Source organism: Tursiops truncatus, chromosome 4 (genome assembly GCF_011762595.2).
Source record: "Tursiops truncatus isolate mTurTru1 chromosome 4, mTurTru1.mat.Y, whole genome shotgun sequence".
NCBI lineage: Eukaryota > Metazoa > Chordata > Mammalia > Artiodactyla > Delphinidae > Tursiops > Tursiops truncatus.
The window spans coordinates 28,543,634-28,565,010 of NC_047037.1; the positions used below are offsets into that span (position 1 = coordinate 28,543,634).

At 37.2% G+C, this 21,377-nt stretch overlaps 1 protein-coding gene across 8 annotated transcripts in view; it reads left to right on the forward strand.

Annotated features, from left to right (window-relative positions):
* CEP70 (centrosomal protein 70) overlaps positions 1 to 21,377 on the forward strand; it is a 79,794-nt gene that overhangs the window by 26,533 nt on the left and 31,884 nt on the right. For 7 of the 8 annotated variants that reach the window (XM_033855359.2, XM_033855355.2, XM_073803785.1 and 4 more), the window contains 5 exons: positions 4,920 to 5,089; positions 10,151 to 10,207; positions 19,586 to 19,667; positions 19,772 to 19,860; positions 21,303 to 21,377. In XM_033855359.2, the coding sequence (XP_033711250.1) occupies positions 4,920 to 5,089; positions 10,151 to 10,207; positions 19,586 to 19,667; positions 19,772 to 19,860; positions 21,303 to 21,377 (473 nt within the window). The remainder of the gene's footprint in view (positions 1 to 4,919; positions 5,090 to 10,150; positions 10,208 to 19,585; positions 19,668 to 19,771; positions 19,861 to 21,302) is intronic. The other variant, XM_073803782.1, reaches the window with a different exon arrangement.

Here is a 21,377-nt window from a genome sequence, read left to right on the forward strand (position 1 = left end):
TGATAACCAGTATTTAGTTTTATGAGACATTACAGATACTTAGAAACATTATATCATTATAGATGCTTTTTGTCGGCACAACACTATTGCACACAGAGAGTTCAGGCTGCCTAAAAGGGACCACTACTCCTCAAGGCAGCGTCTGGATGTCCCCTCAGTTTATACTGGCAGCATTGAAAGGATCTGATGAGTTAATATAAATTTCAGGAGCCAGAGAGAATCAGCCAGAGATACTAAGAAGTTCTGGTATGAGGCCTCAGACAGTTGGTGTTCTGCCCTCATTTAGGCTGCCAGCTTGGGGTGGACAGTACTCTACCTGCTGGTATTGATCGTCGTTCTGGAGAAGACACTGTCATTCTTTGATGGCCAAGTCTGTTTCTGTTATTCATCAGTCAACAAAATCTTTTACTGTTAGAACTTTACTTTTTTTTTTTAATAAATTTATTTATTTTTGGCTGTGTTGGGTCTTTGTTGCTGGGCGCGGGCTTTCTCTCGTTGCGGCGAACGGGGGCTACTCTCCATTGCGGTGCACGGGCTTCTCATTGCGGTGGCTTCTGTTGTGGAGCACGGGCTCTAGGCATGCGGGCTTCAGTAGTTGTGGCACGTGGGCTCAGTAGTTGTGGCTCACGGGCTCTAGAGTGCAGGCTCATTAGTTGTGGCGCATGGGCTTAGTTGCTCCGCGGCATGTGGGATCTTCCTGGACCAGGGCTCGAACCCGTGTCCCCTGCATTGGCAGGCAGATTCTTAACCGCTGCTCCACCAAGGAAGCCCAGAACTTTACATTTTTAGGTTTGCTTTGTTAGGTTGCTTTCCTCATCAACGGTACATTCAAACTCTCTCTACAGGGAGGGGGATTTTGGAAATATTTCTGTATGCATTTGATTTTGACCTTGCTCTCAGATATAGGACCATGCGGAAACCTGAAGCTCTTTAACTCATCAACTTACTGATGTGAGAAAGCAGCCATCAGGTGGTACTGAGAGAGGGAGATGAGGGCAGGGGAGAGCAGTGTTGTTTTTTTTTTAAGGACAATGCCTATTTTTTTTTCAGAAAGGTTGATCTATAAAAAATCATGAAGTCAAATTATTAAAATATAAGACTTATGAATGTACCAGGGTTTTAGGCAGTTGAAAGAATAGATGCTTGAGGATTCATTGGTAAGAAGTGACTTGGAGTGGCATGTATTTTCTGTCAAGTAGTTCATCTGTTTTAAATGAATTATGGGCCATTAACTTTTTGTTTCAGGTCCCAGAGATTTGTTATGTAGCTTATAAATTGGTACAGAGGAGGTCTCATGTTCCAGTCTGCCGTGGGGGACAGACAGAATTAGGATTGGGGTGTTAAAACCTGGTGTTGGGGTAGGGTGTCTATGCTGTTTTGCTCAACTGAAATTAGTTGCTTGTTTGTTTGTTTTTTAAGTACCTAAAGGGTATTTTTTTTTTTTTTTTTTTTTTTTTGCGGTACACGGGCCTCTCACCGCTGTGGCCTCTCCCGTCGCGGAGCACAAGCTCCGGACGCACAGGCTCAGCGGCCATGGCTCACGGGCCCAGCCGCTCCGCGGCATGTAGGATCTTCCCAGACCGGGGCACGAACCCATGTCCCCTGCATCGGCAGGCGGACTCTCAACCACTGAGCCATCAGGGAAGCCTCTAAAGGGTACTTTTTATAGAATGTAACAGAAATTGGCAAACCCAAGGAACTGCTGCCCCTCAATGTTGCCTGATTGTCCAGTTCTATTACAGACTAGTCATATATTCTGTACTGTACTAGTTAATCTGTGCTTTCTTGGGGAAGATGGAAGTGCTCCTGGAGAACAATTATTTCACAGTTTGAGGCACATTTTTCTTTTTTTGGCATATGCTTGTTTCCAATTTTAGAATGGTTTAGTGCTGCATATTTTGCAGTTGAGAGAAAGGAAACATTGATTTTGTGTGTATGTGGCAAAGACATCTAGGAAATTAGCAGATGTTTGACAATAATATTTTGAAAGATTGCTCTTGAGAGATTGCTGTTGAGAGATTGCTGGGGAAATGCAGAAACTAAAAGACAACATTGTATTTGCAGTTTCTTTGTTCTTCAGTACAGTTTCCCTTTTTCTGTACTTAGCTTCTGTGGATAAAGTTTGATAAACGTTTGGGTCCTCTAAAGATCTAAGCAGATAATTTCAGCTTTAAGTCAATGTGAACAGTATCAGGTAGTTCTCCCTCTTCTTTCTTCATAGAGAGTATATGGATCAGGAAACTGATTTTTACTATTCTTTTAGTGGTTACCCCAAAGATTAAAATATGCACTCTTGACTTCTCAAAATGTAATTTTACTTTGTATTTTTTACCTTATTCCATGACATTGTAACAATCATAAAACAATTTTTGACATTCTCCAACTTATATTATTAGTGTATATTTCAATTCCATATTTATTTTTATTTTCTCTCCATACATGTATTTACTGCTGACAATTGAAATAGCACAAAATACTTCCTTCCTGTTATTATTGAAACTTTTAAAAAGTAGGAAAAAAATTTAGCTCTATATTCTGTGCCCTAATTATTATGTATTATCCAAACTATCTGGTGTAAAGCCACCAAGCTCTTTTTTACACTTCTCCACAAGTTCTTTAGCTTCAATTTTTTTTTTTTTACTTTGTGTTGGATTCCTCTATTGACTTTAGCTTTCTAAAATACACAGGGAGCCATGAAATTGAGTGTTTTTTAGGGCCAAATGAAAAAATAGATCTAATGTATATTAAAGTCAGCAAGATAGTCCTAATACATGACTGCCTTATAAGTAACTGATATCTAGGTAGGGAGGAAAGAGATATAGGAAGGATGGCATGGGCTGTTAAAATTGTTACTGTGCCCTCTCCAGATTCTTGGACAGTAATACCATAGAAATGAATATTGCTCCCTCAAGATTCTTAGGCAAGCAAAGCTTTTTATTGAAAGGATAGCTTGAGTACAAGGGAGAAGGTGGAAAAGAGTGCCAACTCCTTGAGGACTTTCAGGGAAAGGGTTTTCAAGGCTGGGTGAGGGAGGGGGCCGCACAGTGCCTGATCAGCTTGTGCTCAATTCTTGCACTGGTTGGCATCAAGGTGAAGTTTCAAGTATCATCAACCTTCTAGTTTCAACCAGTCTGGTGTCTACATGCTTGCAGTCAGCAGTTTTCCTCTGGCGGGGGTCTGCTTCCTGCAAAAATAACTTAGGAATGTGTGTCAGGCCTTTATCTGTATCTGTCAGGGAACTGGGAGTTCAGTGACTCTGCTGTGTGGCAGATTTATAGTCCCACTTTTGTCTTTTGGAAACTATGTACATAACATCAGTGGAACAGAGATAATCTTTTATTCCTGTGGGTCTTTGGGTATTATCTCAGAGGCCCAAGCCTTTAGGCAATTTGTTTTTTTTTGTTTTTTTGTTGTTTTGTTATTTATTTATTTATTAGCTGCGTTGGGTCTTTGTGGCTGTGCCTGGGCTTTCTCTAGTTGTGACGAGCAGGGGCTACTCTTCGTTGCGGTGCATGGCTTCTCATTGCAGTGGCTTCTCTTGTTGTGGAGCACGGGCTCTAGGCACATGGGCTTCAGTTGTTGCAGCACACAGGCTCAGTAGTTGCAGCACACAGACCCCATCAATTGAGATGATCATGTTTTTTTTCCTTTTATTCTGTTAATGTAGTCTATTACATTGGTTCAACCTATGAAAAACCCTTTCTTGCATTCCAGGAATAAATCCCATTTGGTCATGGTGTATCATCCTTTTAATATGCTGCTGAGTTTGGTTTGCTAGTATTTTGTTGAGTTTTTGCATCATTGTTTAAGGGATATTGGTTTGTGGTTCTCTTTTTTGTGTGTTGTCTGGTTTTGGTATTAGGGTAACACTAACCTCATAGAATGTCTTAGGAGAGATACAGTTGATTCTTGTATCTTGCTTTTACACCCTGCAACCTTGAAAAATTCAATCATTCTAGTTTCATGGCTAATTTATAGAGATGGAATTGGGACCCAAGTCACTTGGCTGTAGAGCTCCTGCCTGGCTTCCAAGGTGGGGCTGAGGCAGAGGATAAGTTCTGGGTATAGCTGGTGGTTACTGACAGATGGTATGGTACCAGGAGCTGAGTCTCCTTTTTCCCCTGAGGGTCTCTTAAGTCTGTGCAAACTTGACCCTATCAGCAGGTGAACATGTGCTTAGATATGGCATTGTCTTCTGAAAGTGGTGTGTCTTAGTATTGTGCAGGCCAGATGGGGATAGGGTTTCTCACTGAGCTTTATAAAAAGTGTATTAATAATAACAATGATGGTACTGTTGATTATGAGCTTTCTAAGGACACTGAGGGATGGAAACTATCGAATAAAGGAAAACCAGGCTGGTGATATTTCACTGAAGGCAAGAGAGTATTCAAGATTTACATTCCCTTGTATAAATCTTGGGGTACATATTATTTCTGAACAAATTCCTGGTTTCTCTGAGTTTGCAGTCTACCACATTACATGAATGCCTAAGGTGATTAAACCATCTGAAATCCTGAATTATCGTTGATCACTTAAGAATATTAATTTTAATTCTTGGTTCTTTTTGACATCCTTAATATTGGTCTCTTTCTGATTATTATTTTCATCTAAACATATATATAAAATTATATCAGTTTTATGGAGATTGAGTTCTTTTACTTATTATGAAACCTTGAATGCATGCAATTATAAGCTATATTTTCCCCATTTTACACTGATTTTACTTGTTATAGTTTTTGCATTTCTGACATATCAGTGTTCCTGGAGCTTGCACCCATTTAAAGACAGGCTCAGTACTGAGGTTCTTGAATGAAGCAGCCTGATAGAAATTGTGAGGATAGCTTTGTGTACAATATTGTTAGGACAGCATGTTCTTGATGTATATATCATAATTATATTTTTTGAAAAATTTCTTACAGGCAAAATGTGAGCATTATAAGAAAAAACGAATGGAGCAGCAAGAGACTATTGCTTCTTTGCAGAAGGATATCTGTAGATTAACAAAGGAGGACGAAGAGCGCATCATCACTCAAAACAGAGTGTTCTCCTATCTCTGCAAGAGAGTTCCTCATACCATCTTGGATAGACAGTAATATTTGCTACGTAAATTGATATGTAGCTAGAGTCATCACTTTTTTAAAGACAGATTTCATCTTGGGTGTGGTTATATCTCTTTTAAACTGGTGAAGTATTCCTCTCCCTCTTCTCTGCTGTTTGTTTGTTTGTTTTAAATGTCATTAACTTTTTGAAGAAAATGGTCAGTTGTCCTGGAGAAGTACATGCTAGATTTGTCTGTTTGCTTCCTTACTATGTCATTTAATTTATTCTTCTATCTCCTATGTTCCCTCTAAACTGGAAGTTAGAGCTAAAGTCCGATGCAAGTATTTTTGGCGAAATACTTCATAGGTGGTAATTTATGCTTCTAATTATAACATATCAGGAGGCACATAATGTCTAGTTGACCTACTCTCAGGGATGATGAGATTGTTCAGGGGTTTAAATAATAACAATCTGATCCTTCCACTATAAAATTTCTCATCATCCTTTCATCTAATGGTTTCCCCCATTGATGATCTTATTTTCAATTCTGCTACCCCTTTTTTTTCTTTTTCTTTTTTTCCCAGAAGTCTTCCATTAAAAAAAAGAACCTTTCCTTTTGAATAGGGGCTATTTGGTTGCCCTATATGGTTTGTTACAGGGAAGTGCAATGCTCAGTTCTTTCATTTTAATTTTAATTTTTTAGAGTAAGCAGTGGTTGCCCTAATGATCTCCAATGATAAGCAATAAGATTTTTTGTTTGTGCCTATCTCTCTTTTTTTCAAAGGTTGTTATTAACTCGTGGGCTTTTAATGATCAAATTATCTTGTCTTTGGCGGGTGGGATCTTTATCATGTTGGTATTATATCCCTTAGACCCAACTCCATTAATCTTTGTTAGATTTCTTACTTTTAGGCAGAAGATACATCCTGTACATTGTTTTGCCCTAGGAGCTCTTTTGAGGAATGGAGTTAGGTATTTGTTAAAACTAACACTGAACATTTAAAATTAACTCATTTAAAATGAATTAATTAGACATTTCTCAAAAGAGCTCTCGTTCCTTTTAGTCAGGAATGGATTTTAGAGACCACAGTTTGAGTGTTTAGGTTGCTTATCTTACGTTGTCATTGATTTTAGGGCTTTTTAGTGGCAAGTACCAGGAACTATATATATTTCTGAGAAAAATTTCTAACTGAAGTTAACACTACTGGGTTTTTATTTAAACTCTGATTTTACATTTGTAACGGTTTTCTTTTACACTGAAATTCCTTATTCCTAAGAATAATATCATAATTATTTATTTGCTTTATCCTATAATATAGAAAAAGTTTCAAAATAATAATACCAGTATTGCTACTAACAGTAAGCCAACTGAATGAAATTTAAATTTCTTTGCAATTATCTTTGACATTAATAATATATTCCACTATGGGTACAGTCAAAATATAGTGTTCTAAAATATCTTGAAATATTTCTTTTCTGTGTGTTTGTGGCACCAAATTAATATACAGTTAGGTTTACTTGTTTCAGTTTGTCTTCAGTTTTTAGGGCTGGCTTTTAAAATTTATTTACTTTTGAATATGTAAGACGTTTATACAATTATAAAGTCAAAACTGTAATTATTTATATTTGGAGAGGTTTTGTTTTCATTCCCGTCCCCTTAACCTATTCCTTACTTCTCCCTATAGATAATTTTTTTAGTGTTATTTTTAGCAAATACAAACAGTATGGATATTATATTTCTTTGTATAAAAGATAGCACCTTGTTCTTTTCACTTAATAGTATAAACTAGTTACATTTTAACTAGTCTTATGTGTTTACATAGTAGGATTGGGGAGTTTTACTAATTAGGTATGTCTGTTTTATACTATAAAAATAAATGAAGTCACATATAAGTTAAAAACAAGTTGAAACTATAGATTGTTTCAATAATTATTTGAGAGATAATGCACACATATACATGTACACAAATATATATATACAATTTTTATCCTTTTGAAGGACAAACTAGGATAAAAATATAAATAATAAATAATTTAAATAACAAAATGTAGTTGGAGCTAGGTGTGAATAAATAGAAAAGCAAAGAAAGGAAAATAGGAGTAAGGAAGAACAAAAAGAAGGAGAGAGATAATTACAGTGGGAGAATAAGGTAAGAAGAGAGATGGAGGAAGAGGAATGAAAACAAAAACAAAATAACAGGCACTTTGAATGAGTGAGAGGGCAAGAAAAAGGGAGAGAAGCATTGAGAAAACTTACCAAGTACCAGATGAAGTCAAGCTAATTCAGGTGTGAATTTGTCTGATGGCCTAGAGATTCTCCACTTTATTTGGTTTTTAATAAAACAAATTTTCAGTTTGAGCACAGAACTTAAAAATTGTGAATTAACGCTTATATAAAAATGCATCAGTTGTAGCCACTACAGCTATTGTCAAAAGTTACAAAGGCATTGGGACAAAACAGTATAGGACATACACAGATGAGTAAAGCGATGTTTGCTGCATTTATGGACCTGATAGCTTGTTGGGTAGATAGACACATACTCAGGTAAGTAAAATAAAAGGCACATTGGTGTGTGCTGTAATGGTAAGGCAGACAGGATACTAACTGGGCGTGGCATAAGGAGAGCTTAGTTTCCACTGAGAAAGATGGGGATGACCAGAAAGACTTCATGAAGGAGGTAACTTGTAAACTAGATTGTTAGGAACTGTAGAATTTTTTTAAAACACAATAGAAGAGTTTAATAAGGTGTCCAGTTTACAAAATAAATCTATAAAAATCAATAGCTTTTGTTTTACACCAATAATAACCTAGCAGAAAATGTAATGGGAGGAAAATTCCATACACAGTCATAACAGTAAATATGCAATACCCAGGAACAATTCTCCTGAGGTGTGTTGAAGTCCTAGATGAATGCTTTAAAATTTATTTGCAGATGGGAAGACATATCATGTTCCTTAAAGGGAGCAGTTGATGGTAGTTTGAATTTTGTGTGTTGTAATTCTCATTACATTTGTATTAATTTGTTCTGGCATCTGTATTCCCCATGATGCTGTAAGCTCAATGAAGCCAAAGACTCCGTGTCATTCCCTGCTGTGTTCTAGTGCATGTCCAAGAGGAATTGTAGAGTTTTAATAGACGTTAATGAGGAAAAGGTATTCTAGTTAGAGAAATATGGTGTCTGGGAAACAAAACGTATTTGGGAGTGGCAAGTAGTCCAGGTAGTCCTAGAGGTCTGGAGCGTAGGGTACACAAGGTGATGGTATCTTAGGAGACAGTATGGAAGGAAAGGTGTGCTGAAACTTTGAGGGGCTTCAACTCCAGGCTGAAGAGTTTAGGTTCTACTTTCTGTGTAGCAGGATTAAAAAAGCCCAGGATTTATGAGCAAAGAAATTAAACCCAGAGACAGACAAAATTAGTGATCGGTTTTAATAGTCTAGTTGGTAGATAACAGAGGTCTATAAAGAAAAAGAAAGGAGAGAGATACTGCAGAGATGGACAGGAATTGTCTAGACTGACTGACTGTAGATGTTGAAAGAAGGAGGGCAGTCAAAGATAGCCAGATTTCAAGCTAGGTTTGGGGAATGGGGAAGGAGGATAATGGGTTCATTTACGAACATTAGGTACTTTATGTCAGCCACAGAGAGATATCAGGCCTACAGTTAGAAAGGCTGAACTCCAGAGAACTTTAAAATTTAGAGAGAGAAAGAAGAGACAGAAGAGGAGTTACGTTTGAGTGTCAGGCTAACCAAGGAACAAGAGTGTTTGAAGAAGGAGAGGGTGGTAAGAAGTGTTACATGCCACCTCATTGGTTTGTGTTTGCCTTCCCACTGTCTTATTTGCTCAGAATTCCTGGTAAGTCCTCTTTAAAAGTTTATTGAAGGTAGAGGTAACAGTCATTCAGGATGAATGAAGTTTGCTATGAAGGAAGAAGGTAGAAATGGAATGGTAGCATGGGGGAAGGAAGGGGTGAGAGGGCTTGTGAAGTATATAAAGGAAATTAAAGCACATTTGCAGGATAATATGAAAGCTGGTACGTGTTGGGATGGGGAAAGTTGAAGAGGAAGGATAATCCGGAAAGTTATGATATCAAAAGCACAGTTGGTTGAATTAGCGCTGAAAAAAAAAGTTTCCCAAGATAGGAGTGAAATACTATACATTCTTGCTTTAAAAAGAATAATATGTGAAAGTATAGTGTTATTTTATTTTTCTTTGAGGATTTTTTGAATTACAAAAGCAATATGTGCTTTTAGAAATTCAAACAATATAAAAGTATGTAAAGTAAAATGTTATAGACCTGCTTACCCCTCCTAATTTCCACATCCCAGAGATAACCACTTTTAACAGTTTGGTTTTTGTCCTTCCTAGTGTTTCACAGCAATAGTGCTGTTGGCTTTTGGGTGGGACCATTCTTCACTGTGTAGGGCATGATGAGCATTCATCATGTTCATTGATGAACTTTTAAGCATCGTCGCCCCCTCCCCAACTATTCAGTGTGACAACCAACACTGTCCCCTAGCTGTGGTATTATCCCTCAGCTAAGAACCCATAGAGTTCATTTTCAATACATATACAGATTCATTTATAACTATTTTCCTAAAAAAATAGAGTAATATACATTTTGCTATGCAACATTTTTAAACCTTATCAGTTCGCATTAGGATGTAGAAATTTACATTGTCTCTTCTCATGCCTCTTCATTTTCTATAATATGGATGTGCCATTATTTATTTAACTTTTCCCTTGTTGACAAATATTTAGATTGTATCTGAGTTTTCACTCATAAATAATGGTGCATCAAGCAACTTCGTTCATCTTGAGTTACAGCCTTAGGCACATATTTCTGTGGGAGTGATTGCTAGAGGTAGAACTGTTTGGACAATATGCATTTAATATGTTGAGATTTAATGTCTGTGGTTATTTAAAAATATATACATTAAAATTAAAATATATGGCATAGTGTGATACTTGCTTCTGGCAAAAATCACTTAAATTTTTTATAAATTTGCAGATAACATGTATGTTTATCACTGTAATTTGAAATTGTATAGAGAGAATAGTAAATGTTCCAATACCACATTTTGAAAATAATTCAACTTATCTGTTTTCTAGGTTGCTTTGCCTAATTGATTACTATGAATCTAAAATTAGAAAATTTCATAAACAAAGGTACGACTAGTCCTGTATTACAATTTTTAAAGTTATTATCGAGTCATGAATTACAACAAAAGTTTCTATGGGCTTTTGAAACAAATATACTTTGGAAATCTACCTGATATATGTGTAATTTACCTAATATGTTTAACTACAAATTTCTTTTTTTATAAAGATTTTCAAGACTGTACTTTACCACTTATGTTAAAGTATATTGTTGCATTTATATTAAAATATGTATATTTAATAATCACCAAAGTATCGGTCACAGAAGAAATAGTATTTTTCTTTTGTTGAAGTATTATAATTTGTTCTACTGATGTCATCTAACCACTAGATAGTTACTGAGTATATCCACAAAGTGTGTAGGGTTGGATTAGCTGCCTGCCAAAGTACAGCCTAATTAGTATGCAGATTTATATGAGATAAAGATTAAATGTCATAGGGAAAAATCAAGTATATAGAGTAAAACACAGTTGTCGCCTCTGATTAAAGAAATAATGATAAAGTTTAAAAATAATGGTCTTTGACTAACCAAAAATAGCTGAAAGATATCTAAGGCCAAATAATCTAAAGTGCTTTAATATAGTCATTAAAACAGTGGCTATTCTGTTTCATTGTTTATAAATGGAACAGTTCTTTTAACAAATATTTGAGCACCTACTTTCTGCCAAGTTCTGTTTTTGTTACTGAACAGATAAAATAGATAAACTAGAATAAAGCAGATAAGTTCTCTGCTTTCATTAAGCATATCTGCTTTCATTAAGCGTACATTGTCTAGTATTCTTGCCCCAAGAGTACTGACTCCAGAAACTCAGTAGGACTGATGGCAGAGCTGTGCTGGTTGCTGATTCCTTCTAGCACCTTGGGGACTCTTAAAAAAGAGCGGGATGGAGGGAAGAAGGGAAGAAAGAAGTGAAAAAGGAAGGAAGGGAAGATGAGAAGAGAACAACTAATGATAGAGCAACCCCTTGCTTTGTTCTATTCAGAAAGTAGTATTATACCAATTAACTTCAGGGACCTTCTGATTTTCAAAACTGTGTCTTTTAGATGGTAGGCATGGTGTTAGATAGATTCTAGAGACAGGACAAAGTTTTGTTTCTTTGTTTATCTTGGCTGCATCAGCTCTTCCTTGCAGCATACGGGATTTTTTTTTTTTTTTTTGCGGCACACAGGCTCTTCGTTGAGGTGCGTGGGCTTCTCTTTAGTTGTGGCGTGCTGGGTTTTTTTCTCTCTTCAGTTGTATCGCGTGGGCTTCAGAGTACATGGGCTCTCTAGTTGAGGCACGCAGACTTAGCTGCCCTGCGGCATGTGGGATCTTAGTTCCCCCACTAGGGATCGAACCTGCGTCCCCTGCATTGGAAGGCTGATTGGATTCTTTACCACTGGACCACCAGGGAAGTCCCTAGGACAACGTTTTGAACACAATTCTTAGCTTCCAGGAGTTTGCAATCTAGTAAGGGAAATTAAATGTAAACACATTAATAGTTAAAAATAATATGAGACTTAAAAGACACTAAGGCATAATGTCACAATAGAGTAATTACTAAAAACTGTACAGACAGTAAGTAATACAGGAGTCGATAACGGGAGCAAATTTGTTTTAGATGGAGTAACCAGGAAAGCCATTACAAAGCAGATGGGGGTTGTGCTTGAGGTTGAAGAATAAGTAAAATTTGGGAAAGCAGAAAGGCAAAAAAACCCCACTGCTTGTATGCTTTGAGCAAAAGTTCATAGATGTAAGAGAGTAGACTTTTTTATGGTACTATAAGCCAGTTTGGCTGGGCTTCATACAGGACCAAGAGTGAGCTATAAATGAACAAAAAGACATCATTTGCCTTGGAAAGAAGGAAGGCGCTTTTTCCTTTGATACAGAAAAGCTGGTGATGAGGTTGTAGGTATGTGTATTAGGTGGGGTTCTAGAGAGAAACAGAAGCAATAGAATGTACATTTATATGCAGAGAGATATTTATTTTAAAGGAGTTGGTTCATGCGATTGTGAAGCTGGCAAGTCTGAAATCTGTGAGGCTGGCATGCAGGCCAGAGACCCAGGGAAGAGTTGATGTTGCACTGTTGAGGGTGAAGGCAACCTGAAGGCAGAATACCTCCCTTCTTGAAGATTTCAGTCTCTGCTCTTAAGGTCTTTAACTAATTGCACAAGGCCCACCCACATTATGAAGGGTAATCTGTTTTATTCAAAGTCTCTTGATTTAAATATCACATCTAAAGAATACCTTATGGCCATATCTAAACTGGTGTTTGACCAAGTAGCAGGGTACCATAGCCTAGCCTAAAATGAACAGTCATAGTATGTAAGAGTAAAGAGAAGGCAAATGAATAATTTCATTTGAGAGGTTGTAAACTGTTAAGCTTGCAGAATCAGGAAAATAATGAAAATGAGTAAAGCAGGTTAGGTGGGAACTGTGGCAAATTGGAGAGCTGTGTACCATCAGTCTCAAGGGGGCAGTTAAACTGTACACTCTGTGAGGAATGTGAGCCCACTGTAGCTAAATCTGCTTTTTTGAGAAGTTAGAATGTTAGGTTTATAAATGAAATCAGACTTTTAATGTTTGCAACTAAAACTCAGTGCTCTACAACATATTATACAGTCCAGGCTGATATTATTTGAAACCTTTGCTCTATATCTTTAATAAATTGTAATCTGGATTCAGGACTTGGTTGACTTTTTTTCTGTAAAGGGCCAGACTGTATGTATTTAGGCATTTTAGTCTGTATAGTCTCTCACCGCTGCTCAACTCTGCTGTTGTAGCATGAAATGAGCCATAGACAATAAGTAAATGAATTGGCATGGCTGTGTTCCATAAAACATTAATTTAAAAACGCCTGCTAGATGTAGCCCACAGGCAACAGTTTGCTGACCACCAATCTAGATGATGAAGAGAGAACATTTGGGATTTGTAGTAAGAGTAGAGAAGATTTAGTATAGCCATCATTGAAATGTCTTGTGTAGAATGTGGTGTGAGAGGTTGCCTCTGAAGTTGTGCAAACTGGCATTCTCTGACTAAAAATAATAAAAGGATTGAGGCCATTGGTGGGGGGTGGTGTTGAATCTGGTTGTCATGAATTTGTAGTGAAAATCTGGGATTGAGGAATGAGGACCTTGGAGGAAAGGAATTACTTTTTTGCTTAGCAATCCTATCATCATTGGTCTAGCTGAAGTGAAATATAATACTTTGGCCGGTGCAAACTACGCTCAGGTCAGATACTTGGACTGAATGTCTCATTAAGGGAGAAGGATATAGGAAGAAAATAGGGGCTGCATTATACATAATGTTCTCACAGGTGGAAAATTAGAAGTCACTTATACTTTGCAGTGATGAAGAGTCTGCCCTGAGGAGAGTTTTTCATAGTTCATTGACTGAACAAAGCTTATCAGTCTTTTTTCTAAGAGTAAATACTAACTTGATAGATTGTAGGAACTTCAAGGTGGATTTTGAGATCTGCAAATAGGATATTAGTATCACCTGAAGAAGCAGGAGTACTCTAAAAGGAGGGTGTAGAATTAACTGACAAGTATTATATTACCAAAAAAAGAAGGCGAAAGAGAAGGGAAAATGAAGGAAGATGGGCTGTGATTTGGAGGCCTAAGTGGGATAAACAGGAAGCACAGGAGGAGGACGTATACACCTGTAGAGCTAGGGGAGCAAGACCAAAGGAGGAAGACAGATGGGACATGGGCCTCTTGCAGAGGTAGAAGCCCTCTGTTTAACACTGACTTTTTTTTTTTTTTTTTTTTTTTCGGTACGTGGGCCTCTCACTGTTGTGGCCTCTCCCGTTGCAGAGCGCAGGTTCAGCGGCCATGGCTCACGGGCCTAGCCTCTCTGTGGCATGTGGGATCTTCACATACCAGGGCATGAACCCGTGTCCCCTGCATCGGCAGGCGGACTCTCAACCACTGCGACACCAGGGAAGCCCAAACACCCACTTTTTAAAGGCAGTGTTGTCCAAAGTTTTTCTCATCATGAAACACAGAAAGTGATGTTTGTGTACCACACTGGGGTCTGTCCAGTTGTCCTGAGGGCTGAGAGAGATGAATATCTTGGCACCTTTGTAATCCCTTTGCACAGCACACCTATGGCACACCATCTGGACCCTCATTTTAGGGCGCAGGCTTGAGAAGGCCTCCAGAGAGCTCATGAAAGGCAGTTTCTGAATACTGTGGACTGGTATTCCTTTCTGCCTCCATACATGAGAAAACTCAGGAAAAGCAAAGGAAGCTGCAATCAAGGCAGCAGATATTTGAATACAAGTGTTAAGCAGTTGGAAATCTTAGAAGACTGCAAACATGGTGTAACCTCTGAAATAGAGGAAAAGTAAATTTTAAAACGATAGGCTCTCAGCTATGTTGTTACTTTACCTACTTTTTTAAAAAAAATTTATTGAATTTATTTTTGGCTGCATTGGGTCTTCATTGCTGCACACGGGCTTTCTCTAGTTGTGGTGAGCAGAGGCTACTCTTTGTTGCAGTGTGCAGACTTCTCATTGTGGTGGCTTCTCTTGTTGCGGAGCACAAGCTCTAGGCGTGTGGGCTTCAGTAGTTGTGGCTTGCGGGCTCTAGAGCGCAGGCTCAATAGTTGTGGCTCACGGGCTTAGCTGCTCCGCAGCATGTGGGATCTTCCCGGACCAGGGCTCGAACCCGTGTCCCCTGCATTGGCAGGTGGATTCTTAACCACTGCACCACCAGGGACGCCCCTACCTACTTTTCTTTACCCAGAAATATATATCACTGTAGATTACTATATCACTATATGGTAATATAGATTAATATATCACTGTAGATTACATGGAATATATTGCTGGCTTTTTCTAGTAGTATTTCCCTGGCTTGGTAGATAGATTAAAGAGCCAAGGAAAGTAACGTAGGAATAAAACCTACAGGCCTCAGATTGAATTTCTTCTGAGATGTCAGAGACATTTGGAAAGTTACCCCAAGGAAAATAGTTCTATAATGAATTAGTAAAGTGAAGTCCCCTTGTCTAATTCCATCCTTCTTTTTAGATAGAAATTTTTAAATTGGTCTTGGGAAATGGAGGCAGGTGGATTTGAGATTAACCTCTGACTGAACATGGTTTGGATTAGGGAAGAGAATAAAACACAGGATTTCTCTAGTTTTGCTCTTTCTCTCTACCCCTAAGGAGCACGATCTTCAACACTGGGCCCCTCCTGAGGCTTCTGGAGGCCATTGGAGAAAGGGTGGGAGGAATTTGGCTGTGGGGATCCCATGTCCAAATGAGAGTTTGTGGATGCTTAGAATTATGTTTTTACTTCAAGAAGACCACAAAATCTGTCAATGCTAAATAAAGAACTACAGGAAAAGAAAGTGAGGATTCTTTACTGAAACTCATTTCCCTTTAGGTCTGCATACATTTAAAATTGGTCTCCTCTACTATATTCATATATTAGGTTGCTCTTGAGAACAAGTATAGCCATAGTGGCAGGTATTTTAGAGTATATATAGGGAATGATGCGAGTGCATAGGCTTTGGAACCAGAGAGATTTCAATTTGAATCTCACTACTACTACTAACTATTTGCGTGACTTTGAGCAAGTTAAATAACTACTCAAACTCCTCACCTGTTAAATGTGAAATAGTTTGTATAAAACATCTATTTTAGTACTTGTTATATAGAGGCTACTCAGTCATCCTTATTTTAGTCACCTTTCCTAAAATGGTCATTTGTTCAAGGCTAGCATGTGTTTTAGAAGAAGGTCTGAGGGATACATTAGTACAGCTGTCTCGAATAGAAATGTAATGCAAGCCACATATATAATTTCGCATTTTCATGTAGCCAAGTTGAAAAGTAAAAAGAAACCAATGAAATACATTTTAATATATTTTATTTAATATCCAGGTTAACAGTACAGTTAGTCTTTGTAACCCTTCCATGGCTCAACCAATAAGCATTGGCAAAAAACACAAGATTGTTAAAGTCATTTTGTTTCAGTGGTTCTGCAAACTGGTATAGTATTTACACAGGTGCTGTATAATTTTAACAACTATATTCATGACACTGTCATAGTCTGCTTCAGAAAACTGAGCACATTTCTAATATGTATTATACAGTATAACAAAGCAATGAGAAACATCAGTCTTTTGAACATTCCAGTAAATCTGGATTTTTGACGTTACAAAGCTAGAGCACCTTCCATTGTGGAAAAAAATGATTTTTTCATATCTAGCTGAAATTCTTCTTTGATAGATATGTAAAATTCAAAGACACACCATAAGTGTGATATTTTTATTTTAAGACCTCAAATTGTCAACATTTCTTGGTAAATCTGGAAGTCCTCTGAGACAGAACATTCCCAAAGTGTTAATTGAGATATGATTCATCTAAAGATAAAGAAACGTATTTGCAGTTTTTAAAATTAAATCAGTTCATCTTTGATGTTATAAGAAAGGTCTTGTATTCTCCAGGCAGTTGTTCATGGGCTTAATTGAAGATCTTTCACTTTTTTATAAAAGTAACTTTTGTTTTCTCATAATTTTCCAACAAAATTTCCATAACAAATAATTTATTTCATGTAAGGACAGTTTCTGTTTTTGTGCAACACTTCAAAATGTTTTATAGGCGGCCAAAATTATAAGCTCAGATTTTGCTAAAAAATTATTTTAAAAGTTTTTGTTGTATGGTTAATTTTGGTTTCGGTGACTTTAATTCTTTTTTGACTGTTGAAAGGAAACTTCTTAATATGTTCATTATGTATTTGCTGAAAATGCGTCCTATCATCATCTACTTTATTATCCTAAAAGATTTTTTATATAACAACTTTTTAAAATAACAGCTTTATTGAGATATAATTCACATGCCATAAAATTCACCATTTTAAAGCATACAATTCAATGATTTTTAGGATATTCACAGAGTGTGTCATCATCTCCACAGTCAATTTTAGAACATGTTCATCACCCCATTGAGAAACCCCGTTGGCAATCACTCCCCGCCCTGAGCCCCTACTCTGCTGCAACACAACATCACAAAATATACAATTCCATTTACATGGAATGTCCAGAATCTGCAAGTCCATAAAGACAGAAAGTAGATGAGTGGTTGCCTAGGAATTGGATTGTAGTGGAGTAGGGACTCAGGGCAGAGAGGAGATATGGGGAGTGATTGATAATGGGTATGGTATTTCTCAGTGGGGTGATGAACATGTTCTAAAATTGATTGTCGAGATGGTGACACAACTTTGTGAATATCCTAAAGGGATATCTCATTGTGGTTTTGATTTGTGTTCCCCTAAGGACTAATGATGAGTGTCTTTTTATAGGCTTATTGTCCATTTGCATATCTATTTTGGAGAAATGCCTACTCACATCCTTTGCCCATTTTTAAATTGACTTTTTTGTCTTTTATTGTTGAATTGTAAGAGTTCTTTATAGCAAATTATAGTAGCATTCATTAGGAAATTTGTGGCATACGTTCTTTCAGTCTCTTTTCTTTACTGTTCCAATTATTGTACTCTCAGATGTTATCATCTCCACTTGATTCTGTTAAAAATCTGTCCATAATTATTTTTTAAACTAAAAAAGTTTAGTTCTTATAATTAAAATAATAACTATATTAATTATCAATTATGATTTATATAGGCATCACCATAAATATAGTATCATAACAAACACCTTACAATGTTATATTGGTATATAGGAAAAAAAACATTCTAACTGAATCAGTCCTTTGATACTGACTAGACTGGTGGTGTGTTTGTATATAGTACTACAAACTACCCACGCACCCAGTGCACAGCTAGGCCACAACATTAATACCTTAACATGATGCATGGTAGTGGTATGTAGTCCTAAACAATAAAGTCGTGTTTAACAGAAGAACATTTTACACTGCTTCAGTTTTTAAATTTTAATTAAAATGAAATAGAATTGGGCTTCCCTGGTGGCGCAGTAGTTGAGAATCTGCCTGCCAATTCAGGGGACACGGGTTCGAGCCCTGGTCTGGGAAGATCCCACATGCCGCGGAGCGACTGGGCCCGTGAGCCACAACTACTGAGCCTGTGTGTCTGGAGCCTGTGCTTCGCAACAAGAGAGGCCACGACAGTGAGATGCCCGCGCACCGCGATGAAGAGTGGCCCCAGCTCACCGCAACTAGAGAAAGCCCTCGCACAGAAACGAAGACCCAACACAGCCAAAAATAAATAAATAAATTTATTAAAAAAGAAAAAATGAAATAGAATCAAAAGTCTAGCTCTTCAGTTACATTAGCTATATTTCAGGTGCTCATTGCCCGTGTGTACCTAGCGTTAACCGTATCAGACAGCCCTGTGTTAAGTGTATCAGGATTTTAAAAAACATTAATACTGATTTTCTAGTACTTTATAGCTCACAGAATGCTTTGATATCTTTTTAACTTTTAACACCAATTCTGTGAGGTAGATGTGACAGAAATTATCAGATAATTAATTATCAGATTATTAATTAATTGATAGATAAAATCAATTAATTAATAGATAAAATTATCTATTTTATAGATGAGAAAACAAATTTTGAGAGACTGACCTACCCAAATAACACAACTGGTTAATGGTGATGTCAAGACTTGAATCAGGGACACTTAAGTCTGTGGCCTTGTCCACTTATACTCTGCATTTTTTTAAAAAATAAATTTATTTATTTATTTTTGGCTGCATTGGGTCTTTGTTGCTGGGTCTTAGTTGCTGCACGCGGGCTTTCTCTAGTTGCGGCAAGCAGGGGCTAGTCTTCATTGCGGTGTGTGGGCTTCTCATTGCGGTGGCTTCTCTTGTTGTAGAGCTTGGGCTCTAGGTGCACAGGCTTCAGTAGTTGTGGCACGCGGGCTCAGTAGTTGTGGCTCGTGGGCTCAGTAGTTTTGGCTTGTGGGCTCTAGAGCGCAGGCTCAATAGTTGTGGCACACAGGCTTAGTTGCTCCGCAGCATGTGGGATCTTCCCAGGTCAGAGCTCAAACCCGTGTCCCCTGCATTGACAGGCAGATTCTCAACCACTGTGCCACCAGGGAAGTCCCTGCATTTTTTGATATAGATATTTTTGTGACCTAAAAGTACTAGAAGGAGAAAACAATATGCTTTGTTTATTCATTCAAGAAGTGTTTTTTCACCACCTCTTATGCCCCATATTCTTCTGGGCAGTGAGATACAATGGTGAACAAGACAAAGTTCTGGTCTTCATGGATCTTACCTTCCAATTAAGGCATTAGTGAACAAATATACACTATAGCACTAGGTAGTAAGTAGTATGTTCTAATACCATTTTCTGTGAGAATAAGTAGGAAATTTAGCTTAAATTTTAGTTCATGTTTAGGTTATCAAACGCTTATTGTGTTGATTTGATTTTTGTTAGCTAGATTTTTTTTTCATAAATACACTGCATGTATCTTTTCATAGGCAATATGAAGAAGATGAAAGTGAGTCAGAAGAAGACTACAGGAGTCTGAGTGCTTCACCCACTTATAAAGGCCTTCTAATGGTATGGGGACTATATGACTGATAAATACTTTTTTTATAAAGCAAAATGATAATCTAAATAATCTCCCAGGAAAGTTAACCATATTTTTATGAAATGTGTTGCAGTCATTACAGAATCAACTCAAGGAATCGAAATCTAAGATAGATGCACTTTTAATTGAAAAGCTGAATCTCCAAAAAGATTTGGAAAGCAGGTAAGAGAAACTTGTCATTTTTATTTAACTTCCATTTAAGCATAAACTGGAATTTTGAATATTAAATAAATCATTCTGTCCCCTTTACTCTAAAACTAATGTTGGGGACCTCATACTCATGCTTATTTTAGTCATTTGTCTCTCATATCATGGAAAGAGCAAAAATACATACATAGGCAAGGAAAGTGAGAAAATAGGAAGAAGATAAAACTGGGTAGGAACTCAGAATATATTCAGTCTTATGCCAGCAGGTTTCCCTTTCCCAAATAACTTTATTTTTTATTTCAATTGTTTTTTCCAAATTACTTTAGAATGTCTTATTACCTCATCATATGCCCGTGTTGTGGGAAGGGGGGGAATTAAAAAGTTTAAATGGCATACAACAGAAAGGTTTATTTATGTACATCATACAACCACAAAAGGATGGCACTCTACCTGTTAACAGAGAGTAATAAGGAAGGCACACTGCTGAGACTTTTTTATTCAACAAATATTTGTTGAATACCTATTGTAAGTTAGACATGGCCTTAAGTTCTGGGATAATGTATAATAAGCAAAACAAATACCTTGTTCTTGTAAATCTTATACTTTAATGGAGAGGAGACTGATACCTACAGTAAAAACCATTTCTATAAAGTTTAAAAGCCTGCCACATAATAATGTGTAAATTTATGGTTATTTGAATATGAGGTAAAAATTTATAAAACATGCATGGGAAGAATGAAGAATGAATTTCAGATAGTGGTCACCTGTGGTATGGGAAGGAGAGCAATGACAGTAATCAGGGTCACACATGGAGTTTTAAGTACATGTATAATGTTTTAGTTAAAATATTTGAAACAAATTACTATTCACCTTTGATAAAGCTTGAGGGGTGGACACAGTACTATTTGTCTTACTATTCTCTATTCTTGTCCGTGCATTTGAGATAATTTACTATAGAAACAAGTAATAGATTAATAACAATAAAAATGGGTAGAAAGTTTTGAACAGGGAATACACAGAAGAAGAAACCCAATGGCCAATAAATACCTCATTAGCAATCATGAAATTTTTTTTTAATTAACTAATTAATTTATTTTGGTTGTGTTGGGTCTTAGTTGCTGCATGTGGACTTAAGTAGTTGTGGCACGCGGGCTCAATAGTTGTGGCTTGCGGGCTCTAGAGCACAGACTCAGTAGTTGTGGTGCACGGGCTTAGTTGCTCCGTGGCATGTGGGATCTTCCTGGACCAGGGCTGGAACCCGTGTCCCCTGCAGTGGCAGGCGGATTCTTAACCACTGTGCCACCAGGGAAGCCCAGCAATCATGAAATATTTTAAGAATTTTTAAGCATATTTGTGACAAGTAACAGGGTATACACTATTGTTTATTATTAAATATCTTTACGGTATAGTTTTATTAAATAAAAATAAGTGCGTTCAACATGATTTATCTTCTACAGGCCCACACAGCATGAATTAAGACTTTATCAACAACAGGTGAAGAAGCTGGAGAAAGCCCTTAAGAAAAGCATCAA